We start from the raw sequence: 17,291 nt of genomic DNA, 5'->3' as shown, positions 1-17,291 counted from the left end.
TTTTGAATCTTTTTTTTATAATATGAAATAATGAACTTTATTTTATGAATCCAAGAATATATATCTATTAAAAACTTTAATTTTATTTTGCGCTGACTACTCCGATATCTATGATTTGCATGCGTGGAGTTTCGTCGTCAAATTGCGTCATTGGACTAAATAGTATTTGTAAAAATCAGAATTGAAGGTAATTGAAATTGAAACAATATGTGTCAAAGTTTTTAAAATTGTGGCAACCTTAAATTAGGTGAAAATAAATATAAATGGAGTATTTTAGTAACTTGGATTAAGGTTGTTTCAAGTTACAGTTGTAAGTAATGTATGTTTATCTGTGCCCTTTAAATGAAATGCAACCAAGTTTATCTAATGTAAGCAATACAAAACTTAATGCAGTTTCATTTTTGAAGAGTAATTGGTTATCCAAGTCGGTGATAAACGATAACTTTCGGGAGTAGTATAAATCCCGGTACCATTATATTGACGTCACAAACATTGTGGCGCTGATCTACGTTCTTACGGGACAGGCGCGGGAGGATAAGGTTTTTGGTGTGGTGCATTCAATTGCTCTTTTTTTTTTATCATGTTTATATTCCAGGAATGACATGATACTGTTCATATAATATCTACAGTATTTTATTCTATACTATAGTCCCACCTAGTGTAGTAAATTTTGTGATACCACATTTGAATAATTTATTTGTTTATTTTTACTATGATTTAAACACATCGGGTATTGTAAAATACACTTCAGACCTTTCTATTGCAGTACAGAACACACTATCAAAATATCAAAAATATATTCCTGTCTTTAATTTAAGTTCAAAAACAATATCTTGTGCAAAACAAGCATGATAATCTTATTTCAAAATACTCTCTCGTGCTTGAATCGTAAGAACCTATGAATCTTTAATCTTGATGACTTCATCAATATCCCTACCATATCACAGGTAAATGTATTTTTTTTTTTTTATTAGCTGACCTACCCTCACCGAATGTTCTCTTTGTTACACTGTTACAAATTAAAAACATTTAAAAACCATAAACAACCACCTACCTTTCTTGGCTTTATGGCAATAATCATTTACTGTCAATATTACTTTTGTATATATTAATTTATGCCAAAAAAATTGTCATTCTACCCTTTTATTCAATCAGTATAATGGTACACAAACTGTTTTTCTAGTCACTACTACAATCATATTTACACATATTTTTCTCTTCATTGTAAGTACCTAGTGTTATGTTAATTCAGTGTAAATAAACATGACTTTGCATTTCTCTCGTAACTACTACTAATTACCACAAGTTTCCAATAAATATCTTACTACCTACTAAATACTTACTGTGTACTTATTTATTCAATTTATAAAAAATATTCCATTCCACTTATTTCTTCACTCCAACTTGTACCATAACCACTACTTTTGCTCCAAAACTCACACATTATCATTCATATTTATTGTCACAATGCTTTTTAGTCTCTCACTGTTACCAATATTACATACAATATTTTCATTCTTTCCTCCAGGCAAGTTTATCATTGGCAAACTTCCATAATGTTATGTATTTCCGCTACTTTGTTTCCAACCAATAGTAATGCACGGTATCGTGTAATGAACTTGGCCTGAGCTTTAAACATATGTCAAGTTACAGTGAAAAACATATACATTACAGACTCTAGGGTTTTGACACAAATGAGACAGCCTTTGTAAGGTACAGTTTTTTTTTATTAAAGCTTGATATGGGTAATGATTATAGAGATGGGTACATCCATAAAAAAAACTAAATCGGGAAATACTTTTCTATTTTACTTCCTTACATGTTTTCTAATCTTTCCATAAAACAGTATTGCAATGTTTCAAGTACCTACAATTTAAATGCTATTGTTTGGTTAGGTCAGCTATATTAATTACGTATTCATTTTATATTAAATACCAAATGCTTTATTAATTGAGCTGACCTGACCCAACAAATGGTTTTTTGAAATGCAATCAGCCATACGTGTTATGGTAAGTCACAATTATGCCTGGCTAAGATGACGATTGTTCCTTGCACATACCGAAAACACTTGAAAATTATTTTGTCGGTTGTGGCAGGTAGTTGGTTATAAATTTCTGTTTGTTAATTTTTTAAAAAAATATTAATGTTCGTATTTAATAAAAATGCTTGAATTGATTTTGGGTGAATTATTCTTCTCCCGATGAAAATACATGCCTGTTACCAGTTTCTGTATCATACCAGAAAATAAAAAACACTCAATTTTTCCGATTGCTACTCATAGGCCTGGGTCTTCACGAAAGAAATATTCCTAGCGACCTCATCTAGATAGTGAAGAAAAAGGAACTAAGTCCCGCTAGATTAACGGGCCACCCGGGCTTGCGATGCTCGTGTGGGGCCTAAATTTCCTTTTAAAACTTACAAAACTTGAAGGGATAATAGGTTAAAACTAGCAGCGGCACGACCCTGGCACCCATACGTAACATTATCCACCTCTATGCACTCGTAAGATTTCTTTTTTGTGGGCCTCCGACCGGCACGACCTACCAGCACAGCAAGGGAACAACGACTGACGAGGCTACGCACCCACCTACAACCACACATAATCAGTTGATTACTGCATTACTGATAAGTATCATGTCATTAGGAATAGGTACTCTGCAAAATTTGGGAGGGCAGGGGTTCTGATAATCCAACTTCGAAAACATATATGTTAGTTAATTAAAAAAATTACAAACAGTACAAAATACAAAGAATTATAAAATACGTAACTCACCTTTCTTTCCAACGACTTACAACTAGTCACATAATTAACATTTCAAATGAAATGCGAGTGTATTGTTTAGAATATTTACTATGGCAGAAATCACTTCCTTTGAGGAACATTCTACTTGAATTTAATTCCGTCTCTGGTAATAAAGTAATGCAAATATAGCGTTGCTGTTTTAATGAATGATTGGTAAATAAAGTATTAGGATCCCAAAGAAATGCATTTTGATAATTATTAATTACCTTGGTAAGTGTTGGCCAGTTCACTTTCAGATTCACATTGACCTGTTTCACCTGCATCTACTTGCGAAATCTATTTCTAGCTTGCGTTGGTCTGTATTTGTGTGTTGCAGTTGCGACAACTTTTATTTCCTCCTGGTTTCAACCCAAAACATTTTAATGCTTAAGTTGAGGTGCTCACAAATGAATACATGCTCCATTTGTCCTTTTTTTTAATTGTTGTAACTTATTGTCTGTTAAGATTTCAGAAATCTCTTGTAGCCTCTACAGTTGATATTTTCAAATATTAATTTTGGTTTCCTGTGCCGCTACCGACCTCAGGTCTAAGCGTGCCGCAATGACACAGGCACTCTACGACACAAGGACATGTCGAGGTGTGATTGTGTTTCAGATCCTGTGGGGAAGCGTAAAGCATGACGGCTGTATCCCTGGCGCAGTATGGAAAAAGTTGACATTTTTGTGGAGCAAGTTAATTACAATGCTGAGCACGACATATTCTTCGCAAGCGTTGAAGTGGACGATCCTGTGAAAGCCCTTGGTGACGTTGTCGACCCAAACACAGACTTCAAGGTGAGCCGTAATTATGGTTGGAAGTTCATTGTTGTGCTTATTGGAGGGTGAAGTAGGCTACCTAGCTGTGTGTAGAAAAGCAAGCAGTATATGTTGAAAGACACAGCATATTGGAACTAAGTGGGGCAGATCAACAATAAAAATTTTATCATTATCCATACGTAATACTATTGTTTTTTGCGGAAATGGACATTAAAATGTTGCATTTTTTTTTTTAATTGTGAAGGTTGTATAGTTGCTGCTTCTGGAAATCATAATATAATGCAAATAGTAACAAAAAGTAAAAGGTTTGTTAGGTCGGCTACATTAATAGCACGTATCACATATCCAAGTTTATCCCGTGCTCCTGATGGCTCGACCCTGTGTATATATAGATCCTGTGGTACATGATGCTGAAAATTTCCATAAGTACTAAAAAATTTCTATTGTGATGTTAAAGTTTTTTTTGGCCAAGATATTTCGACATACTAAATTAAACAGGCAATTATCATGTACCACAGGATCAATGTATACAGGATTGTGACAACTTTAATTAATTTGTGAGCATCTCCCCTTCAGAACCAAGTGGTTTGAGAGAGGTTTGGGGCGCACCACATATAATAAGCCGTGTGAACTGTAGATAACTTGGTTATGGTCTCGTGCCATACTAAAGCCCCGAATGTCTGTTCAGAAGTTCAACCCGGCAGTTTGATGTGATCAGTTTTACAGCTGATTGACGCTGGTATTTTGGTTTTAGTGAGACAGTAGGAAAGTTTCTACAGTTTATAAGAATAAGTTGAACAATTCATTATCTTTATACTTATGTGAATCTCCTACTTAGAGGTTACTAATGGATAATGATAATTGCAAAATCACATTGTAATATGGTATACAACTTAAAATTATAATTGCTTAAAACTTAAATACTTGATTTTTGCTAAATTTGTTATAGTCACAACTTAAAAGTTTTGAAATTATTCATTTAGCATTCTATACAAATAGGTTTGTGTTTTAACATAAGAATTTTGGTCAGGCTCCAACATGTAACAGTGAGTCTGTTATCCAGGGCTTGATTGTCAGGCCTACTGCCAATGTCTTAATTGAATCTGCAAAAATACCTGCCATGTTCTGAGAATCTGGGATTCTTATATAGTGAGAAAGCACTGTGAGAACTCGTCTAATGTTTACCGCAGTGGGCTCTGCAGCATTCACTATGCACATTGTGTATGAGTTGGTTACGCACACTGTTCACAGTTCAGGCATTTGTAGGCACATCCGCGTCACTACCCTTCACATTGTTCGTGTGACGCTCCCTCGACTTAATCCCCAGTGTTCAAGGAGGGGGGATGTTCATCAAGGGTTCCTGCAGACAGGGAAGACTCTAGGTTGTTAAAAAAATGTTTCTTCAGACCTGTGGAAAAAAATGCAGGCAAATTAACATGATTTAAAGTTCCATGACCGTATCGGTAAATTTTCATAGTACTATGTAGCATCTTAATGTCTTGGAACTAGTGTGCATTTTGGCAATTTGGCTGCAGTGTATCACTATCTATGTCTATACTGTTTGAAGGAAAAAAGCCTTTACATTGAATTAAATTATGAAGAAAAAAAACTCTTGGAAATACACATTTAAAATACTGAAAACTCATAAATATTGTTTTTAAAATTTTTTCTGTTTATTCCAGCATCAATCGAAAACTACTTCATTGATTTTCATGAATTTTTTTTGATAGAAAGGTCTTTGGATTATTTAAAAACTAGGCTATAAATAATTAAAGAATTCCACCCCTAAGAGGCATGAAAAAAAGGTGAATATCATTTTAAGATAGTTAATTATATCTGCAAAACTAATCAATCAAAAGTAAAGAAATGGGGAACTAATAATAAACATACAAAAACTACCAACCACAGTTTTGCCATTTCACAAAATTCAAACTATAAGGGGTGAAAAAGGGGTAAAAATTTATTTAAGATTAATAATAATACCTCCTTATTTAATATAGGCATGATTTAAGATATTAGGTACCAAAAATAAACATACATAAACTACCAACCACAATTTTACCCTTTGCGGAATTCAACTTCTAATGGTTTTAAGGTAAATAATATCACCACATTATTGGGTTCCAATAATAAACATTCGAAAACAACTTACCTCAATTTTATCTTCTGGAAAATTTAAACCCAAATGGAGTAAAAGGGTTGGGTATGTTTTTAAAAAGAAAAATGAACACTTACAATTCAATTAAATTAAAACCAGAACTAAGAAACAATTAAAAAAAACAATCAAATATTTATAGTCCGTCGTCTTATCACTATCAATGTATCATTTCAAAGTTTAATCAAACTAATGTATTATATTAGTTTTTATTTTCTGACTGGCAGTGTTGGTTATGTACTGTTAATGAAAAATTATGTGCCGGAAAACATTTTACAGTCAATTCTGTATGTTATGGATGTTTGTTTAAATGTTTTGATAATAATGTTTATTGTTGTGTGTGCATTGTGTGTGTTGTACGTATGTTTATTGTTTGTGTTGTCTTATCAGCTAGACCAATTCGACAAGGAAAAAAGTATGGCTGGGACAGGAAAAACACAGAGAAATGGACTGAAGCAAGACTGTAGGAACACTGTATGCTGTCTGATTGACTGGGGTCTGGATGGTTACTTGGATAATGCAGGTTTCTTGGGGATGTCCAGGGAAGTGGCCTGACAAGTTCTGAGAAGTTCCCATGGGGAATGCAGTGCAGATTGTCGTCTTGATGTCCCTTCTGAGCTATGGTTAGGAGGAGGGGGTTGCCCTTGTGTCCTAACCCTATTCCCAGCGAAAGATTCCCGAACTATGTTCTTCAGATGGAGTTGAAGTCGGGTTGGTGCGAGGAACAGGGTGGGTGGTAGATTGATGGTATTCAACCTCTTCTTTCATTCTACTGCAGCCCGATCCCTTACGAAAATATATTTTCCTTTTTCCCACCATCATCAATCTACATAATTTAAGTTAGAATAATGTATGTTATATAAAATTTCCGTTCTGCAGATTGATATGTACAGTTCTATCAATTTTTTGTTCCTATCAGTTGATAGTGGGTAGCATGGGCCTACCCAATTCTCAAATACATATTCTGTTAGCCATTAGGTAGTAAAGAAAGACATGATGTATTTTTTTGTTCTGTTTGTTTATAAAATGTTAGTAAAATCTGTTTCTGTTTTCCCTGAAAGTATAATCGGTTGGAAATTTTTTTTTGTTTTGCAGAAAATGTTTTGGTAAATAAACAAAACATTTAAAAAAAAAAAAAAAAAAACACTTTTCTGAAAAACTAACATCTCTACCTAAGTGGCTTCGCCGGGCAAATCTTCATCAGGTCCTGCCTTCCGTTGGGAATGGTCATGAAGTGGTGAAGAGGGTAGGCTTGGTGACTGGTTTTGAAAGTTTCTTTCCCCCACCTCTGAAGAAAAAACTGCATGGAGTTTTACTTCTGTACAATGGGAGGGAATACTCTAGATGTGGTTTACTCACAAACTAGTGGTTTGCAGTGAAGAGAGACACTGTGCTATGGCGGTGCACACGGTGTATCGCAATGAATCATTCCGGCCACTACAACACCTCCTTACAAGGTACACCTGAATCGACTGTCTCCCTCTACTTCCTCCCAGGCCTCGGAGGCACTCATAGCTCTATAGCTACGGTCTGGATACTGGCAGATCCCACTCTTAGAACTGGCATTTTGCATGATCTCTGGGTGGCAGACCATAGCCAAATTATTTCATTGAAATAATTGGGATAATTTACTTCCCAAATCTTTTTGTGACGCGTTACTACCCCCAATTATTTCAGGGACATAAGTTTTCTACAGCCACAAAGTTTGCTGTGGTCATAGAACTTTATTCAATTAAATGTAATCTGGACAGTCAGTCTTCCATTGTAAATTTGTTTCTTATTATTTACAGTAAAGATGTTGTTCAGCAGCAACTTCAAAGATGCATAAGACTATAAGTCATATAGAGGTGACTTATTTTGTAGTGATAAACCTGCAGCTGACCTTTGTCAGTTGAATTCACTCTCTCTCTCTGTATAATCTGGTTTTGCATGGCAATTGAGGCTTTGAGTAACTCATCTGCAATAATGTGAAAGGTTTAAACATAACATGTAGTGAAGATACTGAAGATATTATCTTCCATCAGATATTTGCATGTGTGAAGTTTTCTTTATCTGTGGTTTGTTGGTTTGGGTTACCAACTAGATGTCCAATCATAGATCTATAATAGTTCGGTTTCGTCCCTGTAACTTCAAATTGAGATTTTTGATCTAGTGTGTGAAGTTTGTTCGTTAGGCGAACAAACTGTTTCAATGATGAGATGATATTAATAAGTTCAATTTGTTTTTCATGTGTTAATATGCTGATGTCATAAAAATTATATCCTTATCCTTTTAATACAAAATAATTTCAATTAAATTAAACTTATATGAATGTTTCTAATCTCATCTATAAGTTGTATGGTCAAAAGTCTATAAGCATTAGAAAAAATAGTTATGCTTGTTGGTTGTTTGTCATTTAGTTACATTAAAGATTCAAGATTATCATTTATAAGTGTTGATAAATTGTGCTGTTCAATTTTATTGTTACAAGTGGTTCTTCGGTTTATGCGAGGTTCATAAGCATGATACTGGATTGTTTGTGAATAATTAGTGACTTTACTACACCAAACACTGATTCTTCTTGTATTGTACTGGCTGATCTGGTTCACAAAACTTGCTTTCAAATTACTGGGTATTATGAAATTGGAAATTGGCATATTTGGCCATGTGTGATTAATACATAGTTAGTACCTAAGGCATTTCAATAACAGAAAATTAAGATGATTGCGAATTGGTGTTTGTGGGAATGATCTGTGTGCATATCCAAACTGCCTGTTGTAGTAATTAATTAATTATTCATAGTAAATTAGTTTCAATGAGGGACACTTGTGTAGCTTCTGAAGTTGGTACCCATTTGAAAGGTCGTTAGATTATTTTAAACAGTTTAGGTGGATAAACATTAATGGTAATTGGGATATGACTGAATCTAAGCTCTATATAAATTCTTTGCTTTCTCAGTTCCTTGAAGTTGGTAAAGACTTGAAAGATAATATTATTTTTAACGGTTTGAGGCACGTTTCAAGACCAAACAATTCAAACGAGCATTCTTAAATTAAGTTGGCAGTAAAATACTGCTGTCTGAAATTAGATTTAGTTGAAAATTCAACTGAACTGTTGAACCGAAGAAGACTGGCTGAGACTGATTCGTTACCTTGTTTCTCAACAAGACTGCTGTGTTTTTTGGTCTCACATCACTCTGCAAATTGTCTGTATGGGCACATGTGGCTGTTCTTGGGCACTGACGTGTTGAGAGAACAGGTAAAGTGTGTGTCATGCAACTCATCTCAAATTTGACTGTTTTGAAAGCTAGGTCCAGGGGTACCCATTTCCCAAATGTCACAAGTGTTATTTTACAAACACTAATAGCATCTTTCAGCTCACTAAAAACCCTAAAAGTGCAACTATCACATGACTGCACTAATCAAGTACCATTCGTTGTTGCACTAAAAGCTGGAACACGAAGCGCCAAATTTGCCAAGTGCGATAAGCGGGATTGTTTGTTTACTAAAAAAAAGGCAGATGATACACTGGTATTAAGCATCTGAGTGGGTTGGAAAATGCTGTCCAAATATCATACAATCGCTGCTCTAAATGATTTCTGATGAAAATAAAGTCTCTTAAGATCAGTGAATAATTTTTACAACTTTTTACTATCCTTGACGGAAAATACACATTAGCACAATGGCCCCCATCTTCCGACCACATCATTGTTCCAGAATATACATAAAAATCACAATAAGAACTGCCAAATTGCACGACTCTGCAGCCATTGCGGCAATAACTGCACTCAATACACAACGGCCATGGGCAAGTGGCCGTTAGAACATGATGTGCAGCTGCACTCAGGGCCACTGCGGCCCAGTGCAGACATGGGAAGATGCCATTAGAAACATGTGAAGTTGTTTACAAACACTGTTGAATTGTTGATAGAACAACAGTGACAGAAAAGTACATAGACCATTAGTACTGCTATTTACAGTCAGATTTGCAACGAGTTACATGAGACAGACTATAGCATATCACAAATGAATAACACAGTTGATAATTTCTTGGCCAGCATTTAGTAGCCTCTCCAAATGCCATATGAGAGGCAGGAGCGTATGCAGAATTTAATTTAAGAAGGGGGAAGCCCAGAACTTCAAGTTGAATTTATTTATGGATTATAATTTTTGTATTAATACTGTTATCTTGTAGCTGTGGAGGCCTCCTTCCTTACTGGGGTGTAATAATTGTTGGTGGTAATTGCTTCCTCCACAGATACGCCAGTTAAGTGTGAACGATTGTACAGCGCGTCTCGCACCGCTCCCTGGCTCAAGTCTACCAGCTTCTTCACTCTTTGCTGCTAACCACTAGGATTTATCACCTGTTTATAGCCTCTCTCCCTTAGCAGTGCCAAAACATTTATTTCAGACTGTAGAGACTATTTTTTTTTTTTTAGTTGCCCTTAAAAACAACTTAATATTTATTAGTTTCTTATTTTTAACCCCAAACTTTGTATAGTGTTTTAAAGTGATTGTAATATTAATTTCTTTGTTGTTTTTTTTTTGTCAACTGTTTTAATTACTCTTTTGGTAAACAACAAAAAAGTATTCTTTTGACATTTTCTTGAATGTTATATTTAAGTTCCTGTTCATATAACAAATTTATAAGTAGTGACCTTAATGAGTAGTGTTTTTTAATGTTGTCATAGTTGCACGTGAATGTGGCACAGTGTGTGAACTGGCCCAGTGTTTTTTTTTTTTTTTTTTTGCTTATCTCTTGAGAAACAACTGTAGATAGCGGGAGATTGCACTTTGAGCCGCGGTGAGCGGTGTGATAGCCGGCGAGTGTCAAGTGTTAGTGTCGGGGAGCAGGAGCGATGGCCAAGCTCTTCAGAGGCATCATCATGGGCGCGCCGGGCTCCGGCAAGGGAACGGTCGCCTCGCGGATCGTCAAGTGCTTCGAGGTGAAGCACGTGTCGACCGGGGACCTGCTGCGCGTGGGCATGCAGGAGGGGTCGGGGTGGGGGGCCGAGGTCCGGGCGTACGTGGAGAGCGGGCGGCTGGTACCGGACGAGCTGATGCTGGCGCTCGTGGAGGGCGCGCTGGCGTCCGTGCACGGCAGCTGGCTGCTGGACGGCTTCCCGCGCACGCGCCGGCAGGCCGAGCTGCTCCTCGCCGAGCACCGCGTGGACGGGGTCGTCAACCTGGTGGTGCAGCGCGAGGTGATCCTGGAGCGCGTCGCGTCCCGCTGGATACACGAGCCCAGCGGCCGCGTCTACAACCTGGGCTTCAACGCGCCCCGCGCCCGGGGCAGGGACGACGTGACGGGCGAGCCGCTCGTGCAGCGCGTCGACGACCGGCCCGAGACCGTGCGTCGCCGCCTCGACATCTACGCCGGTGAGTCGGAGCCCGTCCTGGAGCTCTTCCGGCAGGCCGGCGTCCTCAGCGACTTCCACGGCTCCACCACCGACGAGATGTGGCCTCGCGTCCTCCAGTACCTGAAGACTAAGATGGTCCCCACAGGAGAGCTCTGACGTGTCACTGAGTTAGTGTCTCTCTAGAAGTAGCTGAGTGGATGCAAGCTGCAGCTCAACAAAACAACTGTGCATATTTTGATTATTGATCTTGTTGGGAGCTTGTTGATATGATAATTTTAATCAAACATGTCCATGTTAGAAATATTAGTTCCTGAATGCAGTAATTAGTTCCTAGTTTCCAGGTATCTTATAGTCAATATAATGGTGTATGGAACATTCTTTGTGTGGGAGGTGTTGGTTTAAATTGTGTTTATCAGTTGATTTTTTTTTGTTTTTTAATGTTCTAATTATTATGAACCACATAATATATGTAGGGACACTTTCTTGACTATAGCACCACAGTAAATATATATTATTTTGATTTTGACATTATTGGTGACATACTTGCTATGGTGCATTTTTACAAGCAGCTTCACAGGAAAATAATTGTTCTCATTGTAACGTACAAACTTTATTAAACTATGTACAAATATTAGTAACATGACTGCCCAATCTTTATAAGTACAGTATTTAATGTTAATTGTCGTATCTGTCATATATCATGTATTTATGAATGTTAATAGTTAGTAGATCTAACTGTCAAAAACAGCAATTAAATATGAACAGATTATTTCCAGTAATCTCAAAATTTTCTCTTGCAATTTCACTCTTACAGGAAGGGTGTTGGTTATTCATTATGGTGAAATGATGATAATAAATGTGTAAAATATCCCTATGTAGGAGTACAGAGTAGAGTGCTAAATGTTTGAAAAGAGCTCATTAAAGCTGAGACTCAATAGATGCAACATTATTGTAAATATTATACTAAAATAACTCGTGAACAGTACTAAAAGAAAAATTAGTTACCTCTTAAACTATAGTAATCACATTTTTGGTGCAATAAGATTCTACTTGATTATATTTGTATTTGTACGTTCATTCAGTTTCTTTCAAAGAATAGTTTATAAAAACGGCACTGTTACCTTTGTGATTCCTGTAGTTTTATTCAGCATTACTTCTTGTAAGCTCATTGCACATGTAACAATCCAGACCTCCCAGCCAACTCAAAATTGCTCTGAACTGTATGTACAAACACTTGAAGAACTGAGTAGGGTGGAAAATATTGTCCAAATATCATACAAACGTTGCTCTAAATAATTTCTGATGAAAATAAAGTCACTCGAGATCAGTGAATGATTTTTACAACTTTTTATTATCCTTGACGGAAAATACACATTAGCACAATGACCGCCATCTTCCGACCACATCATTGTTCCAGAATGTAGTACACAAAACTCACAAAAAAAAAAAAGAAAAAAAAAAGTTTTTTCCTTCAAGAAAACAGTTCAAACTGCAAGTGGTACCGAAATGTCAGACGAGAAGGTTATTCATTAATTCATTACTGATATTTATATCCCATGGTTACACACAAACTCACAGTACAAGCCAAGGACTTGCATACTTGCGTGATGATGAAACTACTCAAGGGGGGGATTCACACTGATGGCTGCAGTCAGTGAATTGTAAATGAAAAATCTAAAATTTTTGTAAACCAGCGCTGACAAATTGCAGCGTTGAAATTTACTCCTCAACTACATAATTATATTACATCCTGTGATCGCCCGACCACAACCACAATATGACTGAGACTACGTGCAACTGCGTACCACGTGAGGGAAGTGGCAGAAGCATGACCTCTCCAACCAGTCACAGCACAGCCCTCAACAATACATGTCAGTATACAAATTTCCAAATCCTCGCAACGATGCTTTTTCGACAAAAAATACAACGAGAAAAAATCACAAAGTCTGGTGACAATTTTTAACCAATCAAAAAAACTTAGAATGCACCATGTTGGTGCATGGCAACAGCGAGTCCTTTCTCTTGGCAACCAAACTCTCTTTCTCTCTTTAATTATTACGCACCGGGCAAACTATGACACCTGCTTGCCCTCCAAGAACCATGGAAACAAAAAAAAGGAACAAAAGAAAATTATGTTAATGCTTCTTTATGACCAAAGTATAAACAAGCAGTCACTAAAAAAATACATGAAAGCACATAAAATCATACCCACACAAATAAACAATCAGGTAAAAATAACATTCACTATAAAGCAAAAAAAATTTTCAGAATAACTTAAACAGCATGAAACGATGTAAATTATTATCATAAAATATATGGCAAACACACCAAGTCTTCTTAAAAGGAATAAAAATCTGTTATTTAAATGATATCATAAAACCTAACCAATGTACTGAACTTGATGAGACATAATAAATTGTTAATTAAACCATTTAACAAGTGAGGAGGGCTGAAGCCTGGATTGTTACAATGTGTATTCTAACAAATGGTTGTTCTACTTAGTTGTATTTTATTCCTTGAAAAAGGCGAAGGCATGGTTGGTAAAGAAAAAAATTTGCTTTGAGTGCAATCATTTATGTCATTGGTAGTATTTTGTGTATTATATTCCATTATTGACTGTAAGATGTTATTAATTGCTCAAATATTGTGATAATTTTGTGACAATAAGTTTATAACTTCAGTCAACAAATCTTGCATACCTACTAAATTTGTAGACTGTGTTATGTATACATACATGTAGTAAAATTGTTTAGATGATTTAGCGTGTGTAATAATAGTTTAAAATGAGTAAAGAGTCCTCACTTATATTTTTGTGAATATTTTTTTAATGTGTATTGGAAAAAAAAGTGCTTCATTTTAAGAATATTTAAAAGTGCAGTTACTTTTGATTATTAAATAGCCGTGTCAATTTGTATAATTTGAAAGCAGGCTTTGATTTTTGTATTTCAATCCTAAATATAAAATGATTCTGTCTGTAGTGTATATTTGTAATATTTTGAAGTACACGTAAATAAAAACGCACAGTATGTATGTTATTTTAGTCAAATTGAAGAGATCCTGTGCTTCTGTGAATCCATTTTCTACTTTCTTCAATTTACCATATAGTTGTTTTTATTTAGTAGATTTTTTCTTTAGTGGCATAAAGTTGAATTTTTGTCTTCATTCTATGATTTTTTGTGATATTAGACTCCACATTACATAATAGTAGGCACTCGTCGCATGTGAACCGTGAACTAATTAGTGATGTTCCAGTTTTCCCGTCTTTGTGTCTTGTCTACAATCCTGTTCGGTTAGAACTTACGTGAGGTAGCATGAGCATTGCTCTTGGTATTTTTTTGGTTGTACGAGCTGTCTTGCATTTTTATTTATGTATTTGTTTAAATATGATAGTATGGATGGTTGAATAGCTTTTACGACTTGGCTTGAGAGTAAATAGTAAACAAGTTTTCCTCTTCAGGTCCGGATGAATTAAGTTTATTAGCATTGGCTCGCATATTGACTCATATTGAATGAGGGGGCTGCATCTTCGGAAATACTACCTGGCGTAAAGAAATTAAGGTGTGTGTGTGTGTGTGTGTTTTTTTTTTTTAAAGCATGCTGTGATTGTTGTGTTTGTGAAGTGTTAGTGCAAGTAAAGTCAAGAAACTTTAAAATTGGTCAGGTAAAGTCAGGGAAGTTACTTCGATTCCTGGAAAAGTCATGGAAATTCCCCAGTGCTAGTAATTTGAGTGGGAAATGTAATGCTACAGTCTATCACCCGGATTGTTGAAAACAATTTATTTTTGTTATGGTGTTTTAGTGCATGGTATGTGTGAGGTTCTGTTTGAACTAGATATCAGTATTAAAGAGGCTGGAGGTTTTTTTTTGTTTAGAAATTGCAAAATAGATCAATTATTTTTTTTAAAAAATAGAGAAATTTGTAATTGTGGACATGAGAAGTCAGGGTAGCATATTCTGGAAATCCTTTTTTTTATTCAAATAAAAAATTGATATAATATAAAAATTGTTTATAATTATCAAATATTTATGGATTTAAATTAAAACATAGTGTGAAAAATTTTTTTTTCACACTTCTCAGGAGTCCAAGAAAACTTGATGGGAAATAAAATGAAAATAAAAATATTTATGGAACCATAATATGGTGGTTTAAATCCAATTATATATATATATATATATATATATATATATATATATATATATATATATATATATATATATATATATATATATCTTAAACCAGTTAAATTTTAACCTTCAAAAATGATTTGTTGACAAAACTGATTATATACATGAAAAACAATTTTAATAAATTTTGTTATGAGCAGAGATTATGTGTTTCACATGAAAAGGATGTAAATGCTATTTTGCGGAAAACAGATCCAAATTGATCAATAAATCATCTTAGCTTTATATAAGGTTTTTTTTTTCATTTAAAATATTTTGTGGATTGCACTTAGTAAAGCTACTGATAATGAATAGTTTAAATATATGTATATTTTATTTGATATTTGGAATTGAATACATATCAAATTATTCACAACTACTGAATGTTTTTTTCAATATTCTCAGACTCTTAGTGGACAGGTGTTATCTGCTGTGTACATAGACGTACTACTCAATTTTAGCAACACGGCCATGCTGATTAAATGATCAGATCGCCCCTCTGTCCTCCGAAGACGATCCATGGTTTGATTCCTGGCAGGGTTGTGCACTGTTTATTCGCAATTCAAAAACGTGGCTGACGCGAGTGGATGGAATTTTCTGTAAGTACCCCGGTTTCATTCAACCGTTCAATCTGTCAATTCTGCATTCTCATCTTGTAGTCCCTATCGAACTCTCTTGAAACCTACCTCTTGCCAGGACGGTACGTGAGGTCGGAGGATGTTCGTCCCATGCCGAGGCTCTGAATGTCAGCTTTCCCAAGAGCTAGCCACCTCCCGTGAGGCCTGGCGTCTCGCGCTGCTACAGCATCAACACCAACACAGTGGAACTTCATCATCATCATTATGAAACATGCAGACAAACTACTTTTGTAGTCCAATGAAGTAATGAATTAAAATTTCTCACAAAGATGATATTAGATAGCTTGTATTTTTACATCATATCTAAAATTAGAATAATGTTATGGTAGCCAGGAGTAAATATTTTATATAAAATGAGCTGTAATTAAATTTCAGCAGGTTTGAATTAAATATGGTTCCCTTGTACGCTTCTGGCCTTGACCATGCAATTAACCTCCGACCTCTCGCAGGGCTCTTAAAATCGGAGGCATAGTTGGTGTGGGATGTAAAAGGGTAGCAGGACCTTACATCAGGGTGTCTATACTCATGTTAAAGTTTAAGTCTGATAAGCAAAGCCTTCAGGGGGACGTGTGTCTCTAGACTGCTCTACGATAGTCGAACACTGGACGTATCCTGTCCGTGACCCAATCTGTATGATGTCAAATTGTCACACGCAAAGTATATATGTCTTCAATCACAATATCTGAAACAGCAAGTTGCATATTTACTCAGCAGAAAGCAATGAAAGCACTGAAAGAATGTTCTTAGACTGTCTTTGGACTTTTTTTTTATGAAATTTTTGAGGTTGGTTGTGTTATATCTCCTCTTGGAATTAAAACTTACGTGTTAAATACAGCAAAAAAAAAATCAATAGCAATAACATTTAATTGAATTCAGCACAGGTTCTTAGAATCATAAATTTTAATTATTGTTAAAACTTATTTTAAAAGTTGCTGGCCACATGCAAACGTAAAAAAAAAGTTCCTGGCTTTCAAAACTATTCACTGTCACTTTGCTAAATACTCAAAAAAGTTGGTTTTGGTGTAAGATTTTGAAAAGAAAAATTCTACCGCTATCCCTCTTCCCAACCCTCAACACTTTCAGTTGTATGACCATCTAAAAGAATCTTTCAATGAGATATCATTGGTATACTCTCGTGAATTAGACGTCTCAGTTTGCATGTATGCAGGATAATTTGTCATCCATGGTATTCTCACAAACATATAAAAAAATTATTTACATATTTTGTTGTAATCTAATATACTCTGAAATACTTACCAAAGAAGATTTGTATCATCCAGCTCTAAACATTAACATTGAAATTTATTCTAGCTCAAGAAGTGTTAATCCTCCCTACAGAAATTACAAGGACGGTAATTTTTTAGGTCTTTATAATTCCATAAAAAATTACGACTGGTCACATTTCTATGAATCAACCAATGTTAATCATCAGGTGGAT

General features: G+C 35.5%; 1 protein-coding gene across 3 annotated transcripts in view; it reads left to right on the top strand.

Annotated features, from left to right (window-relative positions):
• Nucleotides 1-89: 89 nt before the first annotated feature.
• LOC134540381 (golgin subfamily A member 3-like) overlaps nucleotides 90-17,291 on the top strand; it is a 42,600-nt gene continuing 25,398 nt past the window's right edge. The window contains exons 1-2 of one of the 3 annotated variants that reach the window (XM_063383068.1): nucleotides 90-187; nucleotides 3,398-3,576. In XM_063383068.1, coding sequence (XP_063239138.1) covers nucleotides 3,445-3,576 — 132 coding nt within the window. In that variant the 5' untranslated portion in view covers nucleotides 90-187; nucleotides 3,398-3,444. Of the gene's footprint in view, nucleotides 311-3,397; nucleotides 3,577-17,291 lie in introns of all 3 variants that reach the window. The other 2 variants (XM_063383070.1, XM_063383069.1) reach the window with 2 other exon arrangements.

Source organism: Bacillus rossius, chromosome 16 (genome assembly GCF_032445375.1).
Source record: "Bacillus rossius redtenbacheri isolate Brsri chromosome 16, Brsri_v3, whole genome shotgun sequence".
Taxonomy (NCBI): domain Eukaryota; kingdom Metazoa; phylum Arthropoda; class Insecta; order Phasmatodea; family Bacillidae; genus Bacillus; species Bacillus rossius.
Note: the sequence above shows the minus strand (reverse complement) of the source record. Positions and strands in the feature narration are given on the sequence as shown.